At 45.5% G+C, this 15,455-nt stretch overlaps 1 protein-coding gene across 1 annotated transcript in view; it reads right to left on the bottom strand.

Moving 5' to 3' along the window:
• PLXNA4 (plexin A4) overlaps window positions 1-15,455 on the bottom strand; it is a 451,603-nt gene that overhangs the window by 41,058 nt on the left and 395,090 nt on the right. The window contains exons 17-22 of the mRNA XM_086611134.1: window positions 14,920-15,159; window positions 14,234-14,380; window positions 7,388-7,622; window positions 6,839-6,981; window positions 3,600-3,868; window positions 200-266 (exon numbers count right to left, since the gene is read on the bottom strand). Of these exons, the coding sequence (XP_086467260.1) occupies window positions 200-266; window positions 3,600-3,868; window positions 6,839-6,981; window positions 7,388-7,622; window positions 14,234-14,380; window positions 14,920-15,159 (1,101 nt within the window). The remainder of the gene's footprint in view (window positions 1-199; window positions 267-3,599; window positions 3,869-6,838; window positions 6,982-7,387; window positions 7,623-14,233; window positions 14,381-14,919; window positions 15,160-15,455) is intronic.

The raw sequence follows: 15,455 nt of genomic DNA, 5'->3' as shown, positions 1-15,455 counted from the left end.
TAAGACTGGCAAGTAGTGCCCCTTTAACAAACTGTTCCTCTTTGTTCTCCTGGGAGCAGAAAACAGCCCCTCTCCTACAGGGCAGTGAGCTCTCTCCTGGGAAAAAAGCCTTTTCCTTTATACCCAGGAAGTTTTTGTCCCAACTAAACTTTGTCAAGAAGAAATGAATCAGAGCAGCTTTTCATGGTGCTTCTCTTACCTTGAGGAACTTGTACAGCAGGAAGGTGAACCAGTTGGTGAGCATTTTCTCAGCCACAGACTCTGTCCTAAAATCAGCCCAGGAGAAAAAGGAAATTGGAAATGAGTTAGTCATGCTGGTCATATCAAAGGGCTAGTCAAAAGATTGCCTTTGTCCGTCTTATTGCCCAGATCTCTGAGCCCATGCTACCATCAGGATTAAGCGTGTCCTAGCTTCTCTGGTTTAGCTTTGGATTTAGGAAAATTGCAGGCAAATCCTTACTTGCCTGTTGATTCTCCTGGAACTAGGGAAGTCCTCATACATCTGTTTCTCAGTTTCTTCATCAATGAAATGGTGATGACAACATTTCAGGGAACCTTCTCAGAGGAGATCAGGAAGGACAAATCCATCAAATATGAAGAGCTCAGAGTTGAGCCATATGACAAAGTAGGCTACATAAATACTTAAGACAGACAGATCTAAATCACTAGAGAATAGTTATCTGGCACTGATTATCTCCCTGGCATTTGGGAGTGATTATACTCCTCAATATGTCAATGTGGCACATTCACAAAGCTCGTCCTGTTGCCCTTGAACACTCTGTCCTCAATCAGACAAAAATCCATCTCTGGTCTTCAGTGTGAACTTTTCCTACAGAAGGTCCAACTCAGACTTGTAAATGTGGCATGGACACCAGAAGAACCTGTGTTAGCTCCAGTACATGCACTGCTGTTGCTCAAGAGGGAAAGAAGAGTCCCTGCCAGGATGAATCTATGAGTCTTCCTTGTCCTGGCTATCACCCAAGGCATGCAGGGGTTCTCACTGAGGGCTTCAGCTTGCCTTTTAGGTTCTCCAGTCCTTCAGCATAAAGTTGATCTTGCTTCCCCTTGCAAGGGGAAGGGTTTGCATCACTGGAGCTGTATGCTTGGAACCACCCAGCAACCTTGCCTGAAAACTGTCCTGTTACACCAACACAGAGTAAGTGACAGTTCCTTCCCTAGCTAAATCCAGTTGATCTTTAGCCTAGTGTCCATAGGGATTTGTCTGTTCTCACGGGCACATCTCACTTAGATGGTGGGGATGGTGGGGGAAGGAGTGATAATAAGAGTTTGTTGTTTCTACTCTTCTCTTGCTTGCAACCAGAGAAAGAGGTGACAAGGTCCCAGGTTGCTACCAGATTAATCTTGTATTTTCTTTGTCTACAGTGATCATTGCTGTGCCTCTGCCTAGAGACTGCCTCTGTCCAAACCAGCCTGTTTGTCCTTTATTCCCTTCAGTCAACGTCATCTAGCTGCTGTCCTCCATTGGTCAAGGTATGACATTCAGTTCCACCATTCCTCATGCTTATCATGGTCTCAGCTCCTCGCAGCGAATGTCATCCAGAAGAGTTCTTTTTCTGATGCTCCCTGATGTGATACTGAGACCCCTCACATGATGCAAACTTGTCATTACCATGAGAAAAAAGAACTGAAATCCCTGTTGTGCTGTTGCTCTCTGCCCTGATGACTTTGGTCTCTTTGAGGCCGTAGATGTCATGTGGGATGAACACTGGACACAGGAGAGGTGGGAAAATCATTCCAGCCAGCTCTTTCCTCCTATCAAATACCCGCAAAACCAACACTGCAGAAGGGTGTTGGAAGATCCCCTTCCACCCAGAGTCACAGGGAAGGAGGGGGAGCAACAAGTTGAATCCAAATGCTCCAAATAATTGTCTGGGGACATCAACCAACATCTGAATCTCAAGGCACTGGGCTATTTGCATGTTCATCAGTAGACTCTGTTCTGTTGCTGCTCAGTACGGGATCTCCATCTCAGAGTACAAACCACACCTCTGACTTCTCCTTGTATTCTCAGAGCTTGGAACAGTGGATGTGTCTTCTTCGTTCACTGGATCTCCTTCTAAAGGACACATTTAATTTCCAACAAAGGCAACTAGAGTTAGAAAAGAGCTGGAAGAAAGAGGAAAGATGGGATGCTGAGGACAAGACAGGAATGAACAACCATGGAAGATAAAGAGACGGAGAAAGGGGAAGAAAAAAGAGAAGATGAAGGTAGGAGACGTTAGGAAGGAGGCCGTGCCATCCAGCATCAGACGATAAGCACAGAGAGGAAGCCTGGGGACAACTGGAGGGAGGTCACCAGCCAAGCTGTAGGGCTTGAATCACATCAGGGAGGCAAATGACACCAAAGCAATGTCCAGTCTCTGCCCCTGGCTTTACTACCCTGCATGACAGAAAGTGCCTTCTCCTCCTTTTTTTTTCCTGGTTCTCCATAGTGGGCTGTGTGCCAGATGAAAACCCTCCCAGCAGGCAACACAGATCTCTTCCCTGCCCAAGCCATCCACTGTAATCAGCTGAGGTGTCCTCAAAGTTGGCTCTGAGCAGTGGCAAAGGCCATTCATCTCCAGAAGACTCCCCCTGATTTTGTTTAGGGTCCTTGAACCAGAAAGGTTGATTCAGACTGTGAAAAGGAGATGAATATGATCCTAAAGGGAGAAGAGGCAGTTTTTCCCTAGGCAGGGAAAGCACATTAATTACAGAGCAGTAGATTTCTAATTCAAGGGTTGCCACACAACTGTGGAGTTTAGACCTGTCCAAGAAGCATCAACCCAAACTTGTGCCCGATGTGAAACCGGTTCAGCTCAGCTCTTCTGGCTTCAACAAGCTCCCAGCACCATTGCTCAGGGAGAGACAGGAGATCCCACAATGCAGCTGAAGAAGACTCTCCATGTATCCATAGTTAACTTATGAAGAAGAAACAAAGCAAGGCAGTCCACGTCCCAGGCAGGAGAAGGCAGCAGCCCACTTACCAGGGATATAATACCACTTGTTCTATGTGATATACTCACCGGTCCTACACAACACAATTGGAATTTTCTAGTTAAAACGAAACATAAGCATAAATGAATGTCTTAAGCACACGAAGAGTCCAAAATAAGGATTAGGAAGCATGAGCTCTTGCTGGTCTCGTGAAGCTTTCTGGAAGATCCACGTTAAAATCCAGAGGTAGTTAAGTTCTGTAACTTTTAATCACTGACTACTTTTGGGTCAGGGAGGAGATGGAGAAAGATCGACAGATGCACTTGCTGAAAGGGAAGGAAATACCAAGGATGCTGGAAGGAAGAGAAGAGTCCTCTAAGAGAAGGCATACTCTGTCAGGAAGTCTTAAATGAGCAAGAAACCAGAAAGGGAGAGCAATTCAGTCTCCATTCAGCCCTACCTGCCTTATTCACCCCTCTCTGCAAACAGCTTCATGCCAACCCTATGGGGTCACATGAACTGTGGTTGTATACCATCTTGATTTCACATCCTGCTGCACAAAAAAAATCAAGCAAATTCCTCCAAAGATGACTAGCATGCTTATGTTAGACAGCGGGCACAGCCTGCCCAGCCCAGCTCACTCCAGCCCCAGGCATCCTTACCTTCGGAGCAGCAGCTTGGGGTGGTTCTTACTCTCCAGATTTTTGTCTATGAGGTCGGCTAAGAGCTGTTTGAGGACATCAGTAGCGTATTCCAGCTTGCTCTGCAGCACCGTCATGATCAGCGAGGCCACATTACCACGGTCCCGCATGGAGAAGCTGCGCTGGGACTCCAGCGTGCGGATGAAGGACAGCAGAAAAACCTTGTTGTTGATGAGCTGGGCAAAGAGCTTCAGGCCTTTCTCCACCCGTTCCTGCCTATAGCCAGGGACCTGCACCAGAAGAAAGGGAGTTTAAACCTTTCCCTCATTGCCCACTGTCAGACCTCTCCCAAATGGGTCACACACACCTTGTACCTCTCTGCCTTCATCCCTCCAGCTTCTCCAGCTATACATATACATTTTGACATCAAGCAGAAGTCAGTTCTGAGACAAGGGAAAGGGAAAAGCTACTTGAAAGAGCACAGTTAAAAAAAAAATAATCTTAATCTAGCAGGCAGGTAAGTCCCTCTTTCTGTGTCATGGGAGAATCTTGTAAAAAGGAGAGAGTACATACATCATCTGATGACTAGGAAGCCTGAGAGACCTCCTAGCCACAGCCAGATGATTACTTTCCAACTCTGTATTTCCCTCTCTAAGCAGTACATCAAAAAGAGGTTGCTAATGCCGCGATGTGGTACCATACCACATTGTACTTTTGTTGTGGTCAGACTGAAGTCTCACTCTATCTCCACCTAACATCTCTTTTTCATCCCTGCAAGAAACCTGCTTGCAGAGATTTGGGGTTCAGCTTTAAGAAGCTGGGGGAGGCAGTAAGAAAGTGAATGATGAAGACAGCTTGTGGTTAGGTTTTGAGAAGAAGACATGAAGTGAGGCAGTGGCTAAGATGCTAAGCATGGAGCTGGGCCTTGGTTTGAAGAACTAGAAAGAAGAAGATGTGAGAGGACACCCTGAGTTAGGATCTGTGTTGGAGGTCCCACTGCAGTAGGACCCCAAGGGCTTGGGAGGTGAGATGGTTTGGAGACAGAGAGGTTCAAAAGTCTCTAACATATTTCCCAGCTATGAGAGGCTGATGAATTAGTTTCCACACAGAACAATTTAGGACCTCAACACTGGACCCTGGACTCCACAGTCTACAGTGGGCTTTACCCTTTTTGGTCCTTCTGGCTCTAGATGAAAACGAAGCCTAAATAGAGAACCTCAAACTCATTCCTCCATGGTGTTGAAGCCGTTCCAGTCCTTGAAATATCTTCCCTGGAAGATAGAGGGTCTCAACACAGAGCAACACATGTCACCGAGGCATGTATGTATCAATAACCAACCAGATTTGGCACTTTAATCCAAAACAAGCTGGCATGCTTCAACAACCAAGTAATGCAAGGCCCCTTAAAGAGTCATTACTTTTTCATTCTGGAAATTAGAGCTCTTAACTCTTTTTGCATACAGCAAATAAATTACTTGGTAAATAGCTTGAGACAACCAACCAGCCAACCACTACCACCCATCCCGCCAATAATTATTTTTAACTCACTTGCTTGAACATTTAATATTGTCTATCCCCGGGTTATTATGGAGAATTTAAAAAATAACAAGAAAAGTATTTTGTACTGCATCTGGAAGCAGTTAATTAGCAAATTAACTGCAAATAAGTAAGACCTGCTCACTGTGGGATCTATGCTGGGGCCTTTTCCAATAAATAGCAGCTCCTTCTAGGTGTTAGAGAGAAGGGAGCAGAGTGGGAGCTGCCTTCCCTGATATGTCGGGAGCCAAAGATATTGACACTGAAAGAGTTGTTGAAGCTTTACAGAGGATTAAGGGAAAAAAAAGATGGATGAAATGAAAGGAAGAAGAGATCAAAGGTGGCAGACTGAAACATTAACTCCGTGTCTCTCTGCAGTATCTGCACACGGGAGCATCTGTGCTAAAAATTCTACAGGGGTCAGATGCTATTCGGTGGTCAGCCGGCTGAGGTTAACGAATATAGGGATTCAAATTGGCTGTGGGTGTGACAAAAGTGTCTGTGTGTGTGTTTATGCACGTGAGAGAGAGATTCATCACCCCTCGTCTCCTGTGCTCATTTGTTGAAGCTGCTGAGCTGCTCTTCCTGAGGGAAAGCAGCTCGAGGCCACTCTACCTGCACCCCAAAGGCAAATATCTACAGTACTCAATGTGTAACTCGGCCTCCTACCCATTCCCACATGTCCTCATTGCTGACAGATTGGGGGTTTTTAATGATTCTCTCTATATAGCTTGATGAATTTTGGCTCTCCTGATGGAAAGGAGCAAAGACACGCAGGCACCTCTGATTACACAGTCAGCCAAGCACGGTATTGCCTGCGCCAGCTCCTGTTCCTCCTCTCTGCCAACTAACCCCAGTCTTGGCCTCCAGCAATCTCATCAGCCCGTGCCAGATTCTTTCTGAAGCTCAGAGCTTGCCAAAGACTTTGTAGAGAGCTCAGCCAACAACCTCCCTGGCCTTGGCCATGGTGCATCCCTTGCTTCTCCAGCCCAGGTATACCTAGAGTAGAGCCTGTCCATCTGTCAAAGCCTAAAGGAGTTTTGCAGCACGGGCAGACCTCACCTGGGTCAAACTCATTGTTGCCAGTGTGGTAACACAGGCTGTGTACAGAACTCAACAGTGCTGGGCAACGTCTTACTGTCCTCCCACCACTGCCATCCAGTGAGTTGGGGTGGAGGAGGCATATGTGGGCAGGGTATGGGCAGACTGATGCTGTGGTTTTCTGACCTCGCTGCAAACCACAGAGCGCAGCAAAAGTGAACTTCCTCCAGTGACTGCAGGTTATTTCTATAAGTGCTGCCAGGAAAAAAAGGCTTCTGGGTAGCGTTAATGTTGTGCAAAGCTGGAGTGGCACAAGCAAGGATGCTGCTCTGCCATACAACATTTTTCCCATGGCCTCTGCATATCTGTAACTAATCAATCCAGTCTGAAAAACAAATCCCAGCAAGATGAAGAAAAGGAGAAGCTTAATACAGTAGACCTAGTGTGCAAAGATCTATGAGACTCTTCCAAACAGGTGAGTGATCAAATAGAATTTAACAAGTAAGATAGCAGCAACCATCTTCCCCTTTCAACCAGGATTTTTAATGAAGTACTGTTTTGTCCCTGGTAGGACACAGCATTTTAAGCCATCACATCCCCACCACTGACACAACATCTTTTGCATTCAGGGCAGAATAGGAAAGTACGAGAGGAGCCAGAAGCAGGAGATGTTGATTTCTTACCTCCAGATCCCTCAGGACTGGATGATCTTCAATGCCAGGGAAAAGCACCCTCATGGTATAGGTTCGGTAATCGAGGAAGGGGATCCCGGCTCCATCCAGATCACTTGTCAGCTCGTGGATGTCCGTCTGTAGCTCTGCAAAGGCTGAGACAAAAAAGGAACGACTCATGTAGCAATGACAGTCCAGATCTCCTCTACTGTGATGGGAAAAGCCCTCAGACCCATGTTCACGAGACTAAAGTACAAGTAGAGAAGCAACACGTGGAGAAGAAGGTGGTGGACAAGAGCAGTCTCACCTTTCCTACAACACAGCCTTTCCCAAGGGACACATGTCAAGGCTCTCTCTGGACTGTGAGTTAGTAAATACAACTTGGACAGAATGGAGGAAGGTTGGACTTAAGGAAAACAGGCAAAGTCACGTTAGATCCAGGCTTAAGCCAGACCCACAGGATTCAACCCTCCTGTTCCTTAGTAATATTTTGGCTCAAAGCTTTGTGGCTCTCTCTCCTGCTAACACCGACACAGTGTCAGCCTTCCATCCTCATCCTACCTTCTTTGCACTCCAGTGCCACTCTGGACTCCAAGTTGTCCATCTGCATCTGCAGACGCTTGAGGGTGAGGTCGCTTTCTCTGGATTTGCGCTTGTACGCAATCAACACAGCCACGATGAAGATGATGAGCAGGCCACCAGCTACTGCAATGCTGACAATAGCTGGCAAGCTGAGAGGGCTGTCTGGAGAGATGTAGACCATCCCTGGGGAGAACTCCATCCCTCCTACACGAGCCTAGAGGGAAGACGGGAAAAAGTCACACTGAAGCTGCCAAACAAGCAGGAACATAGAGGAACATCATCATCTCCTCGACTAAGACTCATGACCTCCCCTTGTCTCTCAAGCTAAAAAGAGTTTAAAGGGGATATAAGGGAGCCTACAAGAAGGCTGGAGAGGGGCTTTTACAAGGGTATATAGTGATAGGACAAGGGGCAATGGCTTTAAAATGGAAGACGGGAGATTTAGATTAGATCTAAGGAAGAAATTTTTTACAATGAGAGTGGTGAAACACTGGAACAGGTTGCCCAGAGAAGTTGTGGATGTGCCATCCATGTAGGTATTCAAGGCCAGGTTGGATAAGGCTTTGAGCAAGCTGATCTAGTGGAAAGTGTCCCCGTCTGTGGCAGGCGGGTTGGAACGAGATGATCTTGAAGGTCCTTTCCAACCCAAACTATTCTATGATTCCATGAATTACTTGAATAGAGAACGGCTAAAAAACACCTAAAATGTCATGTAAAAGCACCTCTGTTGACACAGTGACCATGAACCCAACCAACAAAGGATTTTGGTGAGACAAATCTCACCATTTCCAATGACCTGGCTATATTGCAGTTTAGGGTTCATTATGGGTTTTCCATTCCCTGTCCCAAACAGTTTTATTGTGCTGTACTGCCTTGATGACACTTAGTCTTCAAATGCACACAGAATACATAGCTCACGGTTATGGTCTGATGGGTCCTAACCTCATAACAGGACAGGGGACATCTGACCCAGACAGCTGGCATAGCAGCAGTCAGGACAGTGGGAATGCAGAAATCAGAGTCACAATTTGCTTTTGACTCTTCAAGTGGAGAAAACTGTATTTGGAAGCCACTGGGAGAGGGGAAAAAAAAGGCGACACAAAACCCACAGAGCCTGGCCCATGCTCTTTACAGCCTCTTTCCTATCCACACGTTGGCAGAGTGGCTGCAGATGCTCTCCAACGTTACAGGATGCTGAAACACAGCCTTCTGCTCTCCATGCACTTCCAGAGGTTCCCACAGCTGCTGCCAACCTCTGGAACAAGCTGCTGTGCGAGGACCTTGCTTTTAACAGCCAGAAAGAAACCCTGCAAGCAGTACCGCTGCAAGCCCAACAAAATGCTCTGCTGAAGCAAGTCTGTTAGGAGGCCATTTTTACATCATAAACATCACTCCCAACAGTAATCCCACAGGGTACTACTCACTCAAGGCTGCTACAAGGTTTTTCAAGGCTATTTGTAGAGTAGGATAAATTTGAGTGGCAAGGGGAAAAGCGTTGCTGTCTAGCTTGATGTATAAAAAAGAAGGCTTCTAGGACTGTGCTGTGCTAGGGGAACACCGGTTATAGCTCAACATAAAGCTAGGAAGATGCCATGCAAAGAGCTTGAAGGATCGTGACATGGTTACGAGCCCCATCACTTCACCCCAGCTGAGCTTTGTCCCAGAGAGGCGTAGTAGGCCTTGCAGAAACTGCAAAGTCTTGCTGCTGGGCAGAAATGCAGTCAAGACCCCACAGCTACGTGCTTTCCCCTCCCACTGCAACTGGGACCGTTGCAGCATCTAGTTGAACCTTTTTCTTTCTCCTTTATGAGGAGCTCTCCCTCATCTTTCCAGCTCCCATAGCAGCCAGTGAAAACATCCCCCACATCTGTGATGGGTGTGCTTGACCTCTTGACCAGTGGTGGTCAAGAGACCAAGTGATGGTCCAGGCTCTGGAGAAGGTGAAGGCCTGAGATGTAGCCAGGCTGTGAGCTTCTCTTGTTTCAATCTGTTCTCTAGAATCCCACAAAGGAGCAGAGTGACACTGTGAGCATCAATGCATATGAGCTTGGAACACTAATTATCTGATCAACACACGAATCACGAGTGGCGTTTCCAAGACTCATTGGGTTGTGGGTAGGAGGAGTCTCATGCGTACCTTTTCCATTGCATGTAATTTGACTATGAGCCAATCACTTTATTCCATAAATATGACAGCCTAAGTGAGTCTTCTTTGAGCTCTCCCTGCTAGGCAGCATGGCTGCATGGCAGTGATCTCCCCTTGAGCTGGGACACCTCCCGACGATGCTCCTCGAGGCAGAGAGACCTTTTACCAATGGCAGATCTTTGGTAAGTGACTAATACCGTGCATAATCTCGTAGTACGTAATTTTAATTTTGCTTTGGTAACTTTCATTGCGTGCTGAACTGATGCTCATGAAACGTTATAAACCTTTCATATATGATCCTTTAGACATACACCATTGACCAAGTCTATGACTAAGTCTGGATCCAGCCACACCTAGACTCCTCTCTGGGAAGGAGTTTAGAAAGCAAGAGGGTCCACTCTGAACCTCGTGACTCAACAAGAGGGTCTTCCTTACCCTTTTATGTCTCCAGTTTCTCTGTGAATCATCCTAACTCAAGTCTATCTCAATTTTCCTTTGTATGTTTCTTCTCTGTCGTCATTAATAGAGTGAACCTTGCCATCAAACTTAGCATGTTGAGTCGCACTTTTACAACATCGTGTTAAACCCATTTTTGCTAATAGCTTTGATGGTGATTCTTTAAGCAATCTAACTCGCCCATTCGCGACAAATTGGTGTATTTGGTAGGATCCTAAATCAGGATCCATGACAACATCCCAGCCTGGTCGCTAGCCTTGTCCTTCATCCCACCAGCTCTCAGTTAATCAGTCTGTCTCCAACCTGCCTGCATACACACTAATCCCAGGCCTCCCATGCCTCAGCTCAAGCACCTACTCAGGTTTCCTCTCTAGGTTGCAGGAGGAAGAAACTGGAGGGAGAGGAAGGATTGGAGCCGGCAGAAGAGATTTCACAGCAGAGAGTCATGTGTTAATGAAAAATTTCCTAGCTGCTCCGGCACCTTATCACCACAGCCCTCGGGGACAGGGATCTCTGTGACGCCACCACCTCCTAGAAATTAATATGACCTCAGTTACAACCTCCAAGATGTCTGGTTTGCTCTAGCACCAGATATAGGCTGTTTTTTTAGGGAGTCTTGGGAAAAGACGCCGAACTGGAACATTATGTCTTGGACAGGACAAAGGTGAATGTCTAGAAATATGTCATTTTCCATCCAGAAGATCCTCTCATGCCCTGAATACTCGTAAGCATTTTGGGATGGGCTATAGAAAGTTATCAATGTCCATGATGAGAAAAAACCCAAACCTAAGCTCATCTGACCAGGTAATAGAGTTTCAAGATGACCATTCCTGTAGCATGACATTGATGACTCATAAAACATCTTCAGTGGCCAAGGAACAACCTAGCACCCATGTAAGCTGAGGACACAGCACTAAGTAGTTTTCTCATGTATTCCAAGATACAAGGCCCCCCTCACTTACAAAGCCTGCAAAGGGTGGAGATTTGTCACTAATATGTGGCATGCCCAACTGAGAAGAAAAACTGCCAAACTCACAAGCTAATCTGCGCACTGAAAGATATTGCCTTTTGCCCTAGACCACTGTCTCAAATCCTCCCAGGAAAATTTCCTCACCAGTTTGCACAATTTCCTCCTTGTCACAGTGAATCAATAAATAGATTCATTTTATTTCGTTTCTGTTTCTGACAGTGGCCTTTTTCGTCTAAGCGCTGCAGTCAGGCGAGTCCATTCGAGGACTATCAGACAAGAATCAAACAACCCTGTCCCAATCCTCAGTGCAGATCCGTCCTCAAAGCTCGCAGAACAGCCCGTCCCCATGGGTGGGATTCCTCTCACCAAACATTCAACATGCACATCTGAGTGAGACATGACAGCATGCTCTCGGAGTCAATACAGAGAAAAAGCACATTCAGAGAGTGATTTATGTGAGCTGCTTTTGACACCTCCTTTGACGTTAGGATGAGACGTTTTATTCAGTGGAAGTTCTCATTTCTCTCCACTAACTATAAGGGATCTAGACTCCTAGAGGTAGGTGTCGAACAAAGTTAGTCCTAGTCTGTTCCTCTCTAAAGGTGGTTTCAACGCTGGGAAGATCTCACAGCCCATGAATCAAACTGTCATGATCTGAGAGGATCTGTCTCTTGAAGAAGAAAGCTTGTAAGACTGTCATACTAGTCTGAGAATTTAAAAGAAAAACAAGCAAATATATAGATATAGCCCTACTTTATTTCTTGGGCCACTGAGTGTTTTTGAAGGAAGCCATTTATACCTTCCAGAAGACTGAACATGAGCCCTCTCTATTACCAAACAACAACCTGGCCACCTGTTAAGCTTATTAATCATGAATTTGTTCTAAATGGCACTATGGCAGAGCCCAGTTTTCTCCAGCAAAGTCTTAGGGGCCATCTGTAGGAGTTTAATAGTTCCTGTTGTGTAAAAGTCATCTATGGTAGTGTCTTTCCTAGTGTAAGTTTGCCTTGGCCAAATATAAGTGTCTACCTTAGGATGACAGGAATTGTGCCCTGAACTTTGATTGCTATATTTGACTGTTTCTCCATTCACTACACAAAGAGTCCAGTGTGAATTTCTGTACGTAAGTGCCCGCATTAGACACCAGCTACCCTTCAAAAGTACTCCACTTCTTCATTGCAGACCTTCTCCAACACAGTTACACATGGATCTTCCTCATGTCTCTTTCTTTTCCTTGGAAAAGAGCTTGCTTCTGAGTTTTAGTCAATCTTCTATAACTATTGCTTTAGTTCTTTTCTATTATTTCAAATATTTAACTGTCATTGTACAAAAGATAGCTGAAATAGATCAAAAACATGTTGACATCAATGTGTGTCATTGTCATTGTTACTTCCCTTAGAAATAATCAGTGTTGCAAAGGTTGATTCAGTCCCACGGTCCCCTCTCAGATCTAGGCCACCTCACTTTGCAAGAAAAGGTTCGTTCAGCAATTTACTCAAGGTCACACAGTAAATTGTTGGCAGAAATAGGAGGAGGACCTGGGAGAGCTACCTGTCACTTATCCTGATCATCAAAGTGACATTCCTGTGAAACATGGGGATATATTTTGTACCAACCCATGCAACAGAGATGCTGTGCCATGCTGGAGGAGGCATTTCCCAGCCCAGCTGTCCCCCTGGTAAGTTCCAGATGCAAAGTCCATCCTTGAGCACGGGCCTCCATCGCAAGTGACCTTCTGTATTTGGTTCCCAGCCCAGACACTGTCAAAGGGTTGCCTCAGTGTTGGCAGTTGAACAAGAAATCTGTAACTTGCCTCTAACACTGATGCTCATTAACAAGCTTCAACGTGATCATCTTCCTATGTTTCCAACAGCATCTCTTGTTTGATCAGCAGCCTCAAAAAGGGATTATTTTTTCCTCTGTGGCTTTGCTTAAGCTGTCCTAAGATGCAGGAGCAGGGGAGGCTTCCCAATTAGTAAGACCTGACCAGATGTTCATCCTCACTGATCCCCAGGGACTGATTATTGCTCACCTGACTTTGAGTTTTCGCTCTCTAGGATTGGCTTTGTCCATCTCTGACTAACCGTATGTTTAATTATATTCATGGAAATGACAGGGAACATACATTGCCTTGTTCAAAAGCTTTGGTATTCACACAGAGAAAATCTCTCACTTCATTATTGCTCCTCTTGGAGTGTCTTAATGTACTTCACAATGAATCGAGAGCCACGGTATATTTGGATGGCTGAAAAGGATTATTACCTCTATTTTCCAGATGACAAACTTTGGCACAGAGAAGTTAAGTAGCCAGTATGAGGTCTCCCAGCAGCAGTCACAAATGAGACCCAAAATGGTCACCACAAACTCCGTTTTCTAAAAGTCCTCAGAAAACTCTCTTTTTAAAGAGCTATGCAGTGTGTCTCCATCAACCTTTATGAGTCTCACTGCGTTGAAATAAATAAATATGTGACAGATACAAATTTGGAAGAGCAACAGAGAAGTGGAAAAAAGTTGATCGCAAGGAATGCGAAACATTGATCATCCGTAAGTCTGATGTCAGCCGTTAGCTTTTGGTGTGTTTCCACCCACAGCTCGGTACAAGTCAGATGAGTTTGCTGATGTGCTGTTTATCAAGCAGTAGCATTGAGGAATGCAAATTACTGAGAAGAAAGTAAAGAAGGAGTGAATAAATCAATGGTGAGAGGAGAAGAAGCTCCCTCTGATGTAATCACTAGGTCCATTTTTCACAGGTTCCAGGAGGGAAGTATACTAAGTTGTGGAAATGTCAAAACCTCAAAGTCCAGTCACGCTATCATCCATATCCTGCTTTTTTTTTCTCCTACATAAATGTAAATTTTAGCCATCAGCATGTGAGTAATTGCTGGGGACTGTGCTGAATTCAACAAAGTAGGTAATGTAGGGAACATGTTACATATATGAACTCGCATAAGCATCTGGGATTCATACGGTCAGTACAAAAAGCAGAAGAGAGACAAACTTTCCTAAAGGGTTTTGATTATGAAAGATTTCTCACTGTCCAGAAAGATCTCCAGGTTACTGTTCTACTCTTCTACTTCTCCAATTTACTCTTAATGGGAATATTGTATCAAGAAGGGGCCTTGATGTTTATGGGATCTACGGAAGGCAAATGGTGATGCAAACTCCTTGGAGATCTCTGCCAGCTCTTCAGCATTGATGTGCCCTCCCAACCCACCTAGAGAGAAAAGAATGATGAGGTTCAAGCAACACTTACCATCACCTTGTGCCGTCCTATGAGGTTTGGGGACTCACACAGTAGCTGTACATCTGATACGGTCACCACACAGGGCTTCTCACCAACCAAAACAGTGTAATTCAGCTTGGCATTCCCTCCTGCCACTGGTGGGATCAGGTTCTTACCCTGGACAGAAAGCAATAGCACCAAATAACGTCTGAACATGCAAGAAGGTATTCCACAGGCACAATCATTTCTTTGCATACGCACCACGTACAAGTGCTGATACGGAAATGCTCAGTCATAAAATTCCTTCTCTTTATAGCAGTCCGGATTACAGAAATGACAAAGGACTAGTGTAGGATCTAACCAGGGGTGAGATGAAGGTCTTGAAAAACCCAGAAAGAACTAGATGTGAGTATTTAATTGCCAGCCTGCTGCAGTGATAGAAAATGTTATCTGGTGAGCAGCAGTGGGTACAAATGTAGGCTGCATGCAGCAGGGGTTTATATTTTTTGGTTATGGGTATTGGCAGATACTGAGCGGTGATTGGTGTTTGCAGATGGTGCCTCTGATATGATGTGATATATATATGCAATGAATGAAGTAAATTTCTAGGATGGAGTTGGGATGCCACTGTGATTTGTGGGGTGCTGGCAGACACAGAGAGGCATTAGGCAGCATGTGTTTGTTCTTCCTCATCCAGGACTTGGTCCTCATCTCACCTTCAGTATGATGGGACTTCCTGGCTTCAGCTCCAGGATCCCTGATGGATTGAAAACCTCAAAGATAGGGTTTGGGTAGTAGGTGAAGTTGGTTTTGTTGAGGATCAGCAGGGACTGCACATTGTCAAGAATGAAGCCAAACTCCTCTGGACGCTCGGCAAGCTCAGACTGGTGATTGGGGTCAACAGCCAGTGCTGGAGCCTGGCAGGTCATCTCTGTGCTGTTCTGCACCTCACAGTTCTGGAAAAAGAAACCCAAAACAAGGAGAGTTTATGGAAAATCATAGAATCATAGAATCATAGAATGGCATAGGCTGGAAGGGACCTCAGAGATCATCTAATCCAACCTCTCTGTCATGGGCAGGAACGCCTCTCAACTAGACCAGGCTACTCAAGGCTCCACCCAACCTGGCCTTGAACACCTCCAGAGAGGGGGCATCCACAACTTCTCTGGGCAATTTATTCCAAAGTCTTACCACCCTCGTACTGAAGAATTTCTTCCTAAGATCTAATCTAAATCTGTTCTCCTTACACTTA

The sequence above is a fragment of the Tauraco erythrolophus genome, chromosome 4 (assembly GCF_009769465.1).
Source record: "Tauraco erythrolophus isolate bTauEry1 chromosome 4, bTauEry1.pri, whole genome shotgun sequence".
NCBI lineage: Eukaryota > Metazoa > Chordata > Aves > Musophagiformes > Musophagidae > Tauraco > Tauraco erythrolophus.
This window is presented reverse-complemented; position numbering and strand designations above follow the sequence as displayed.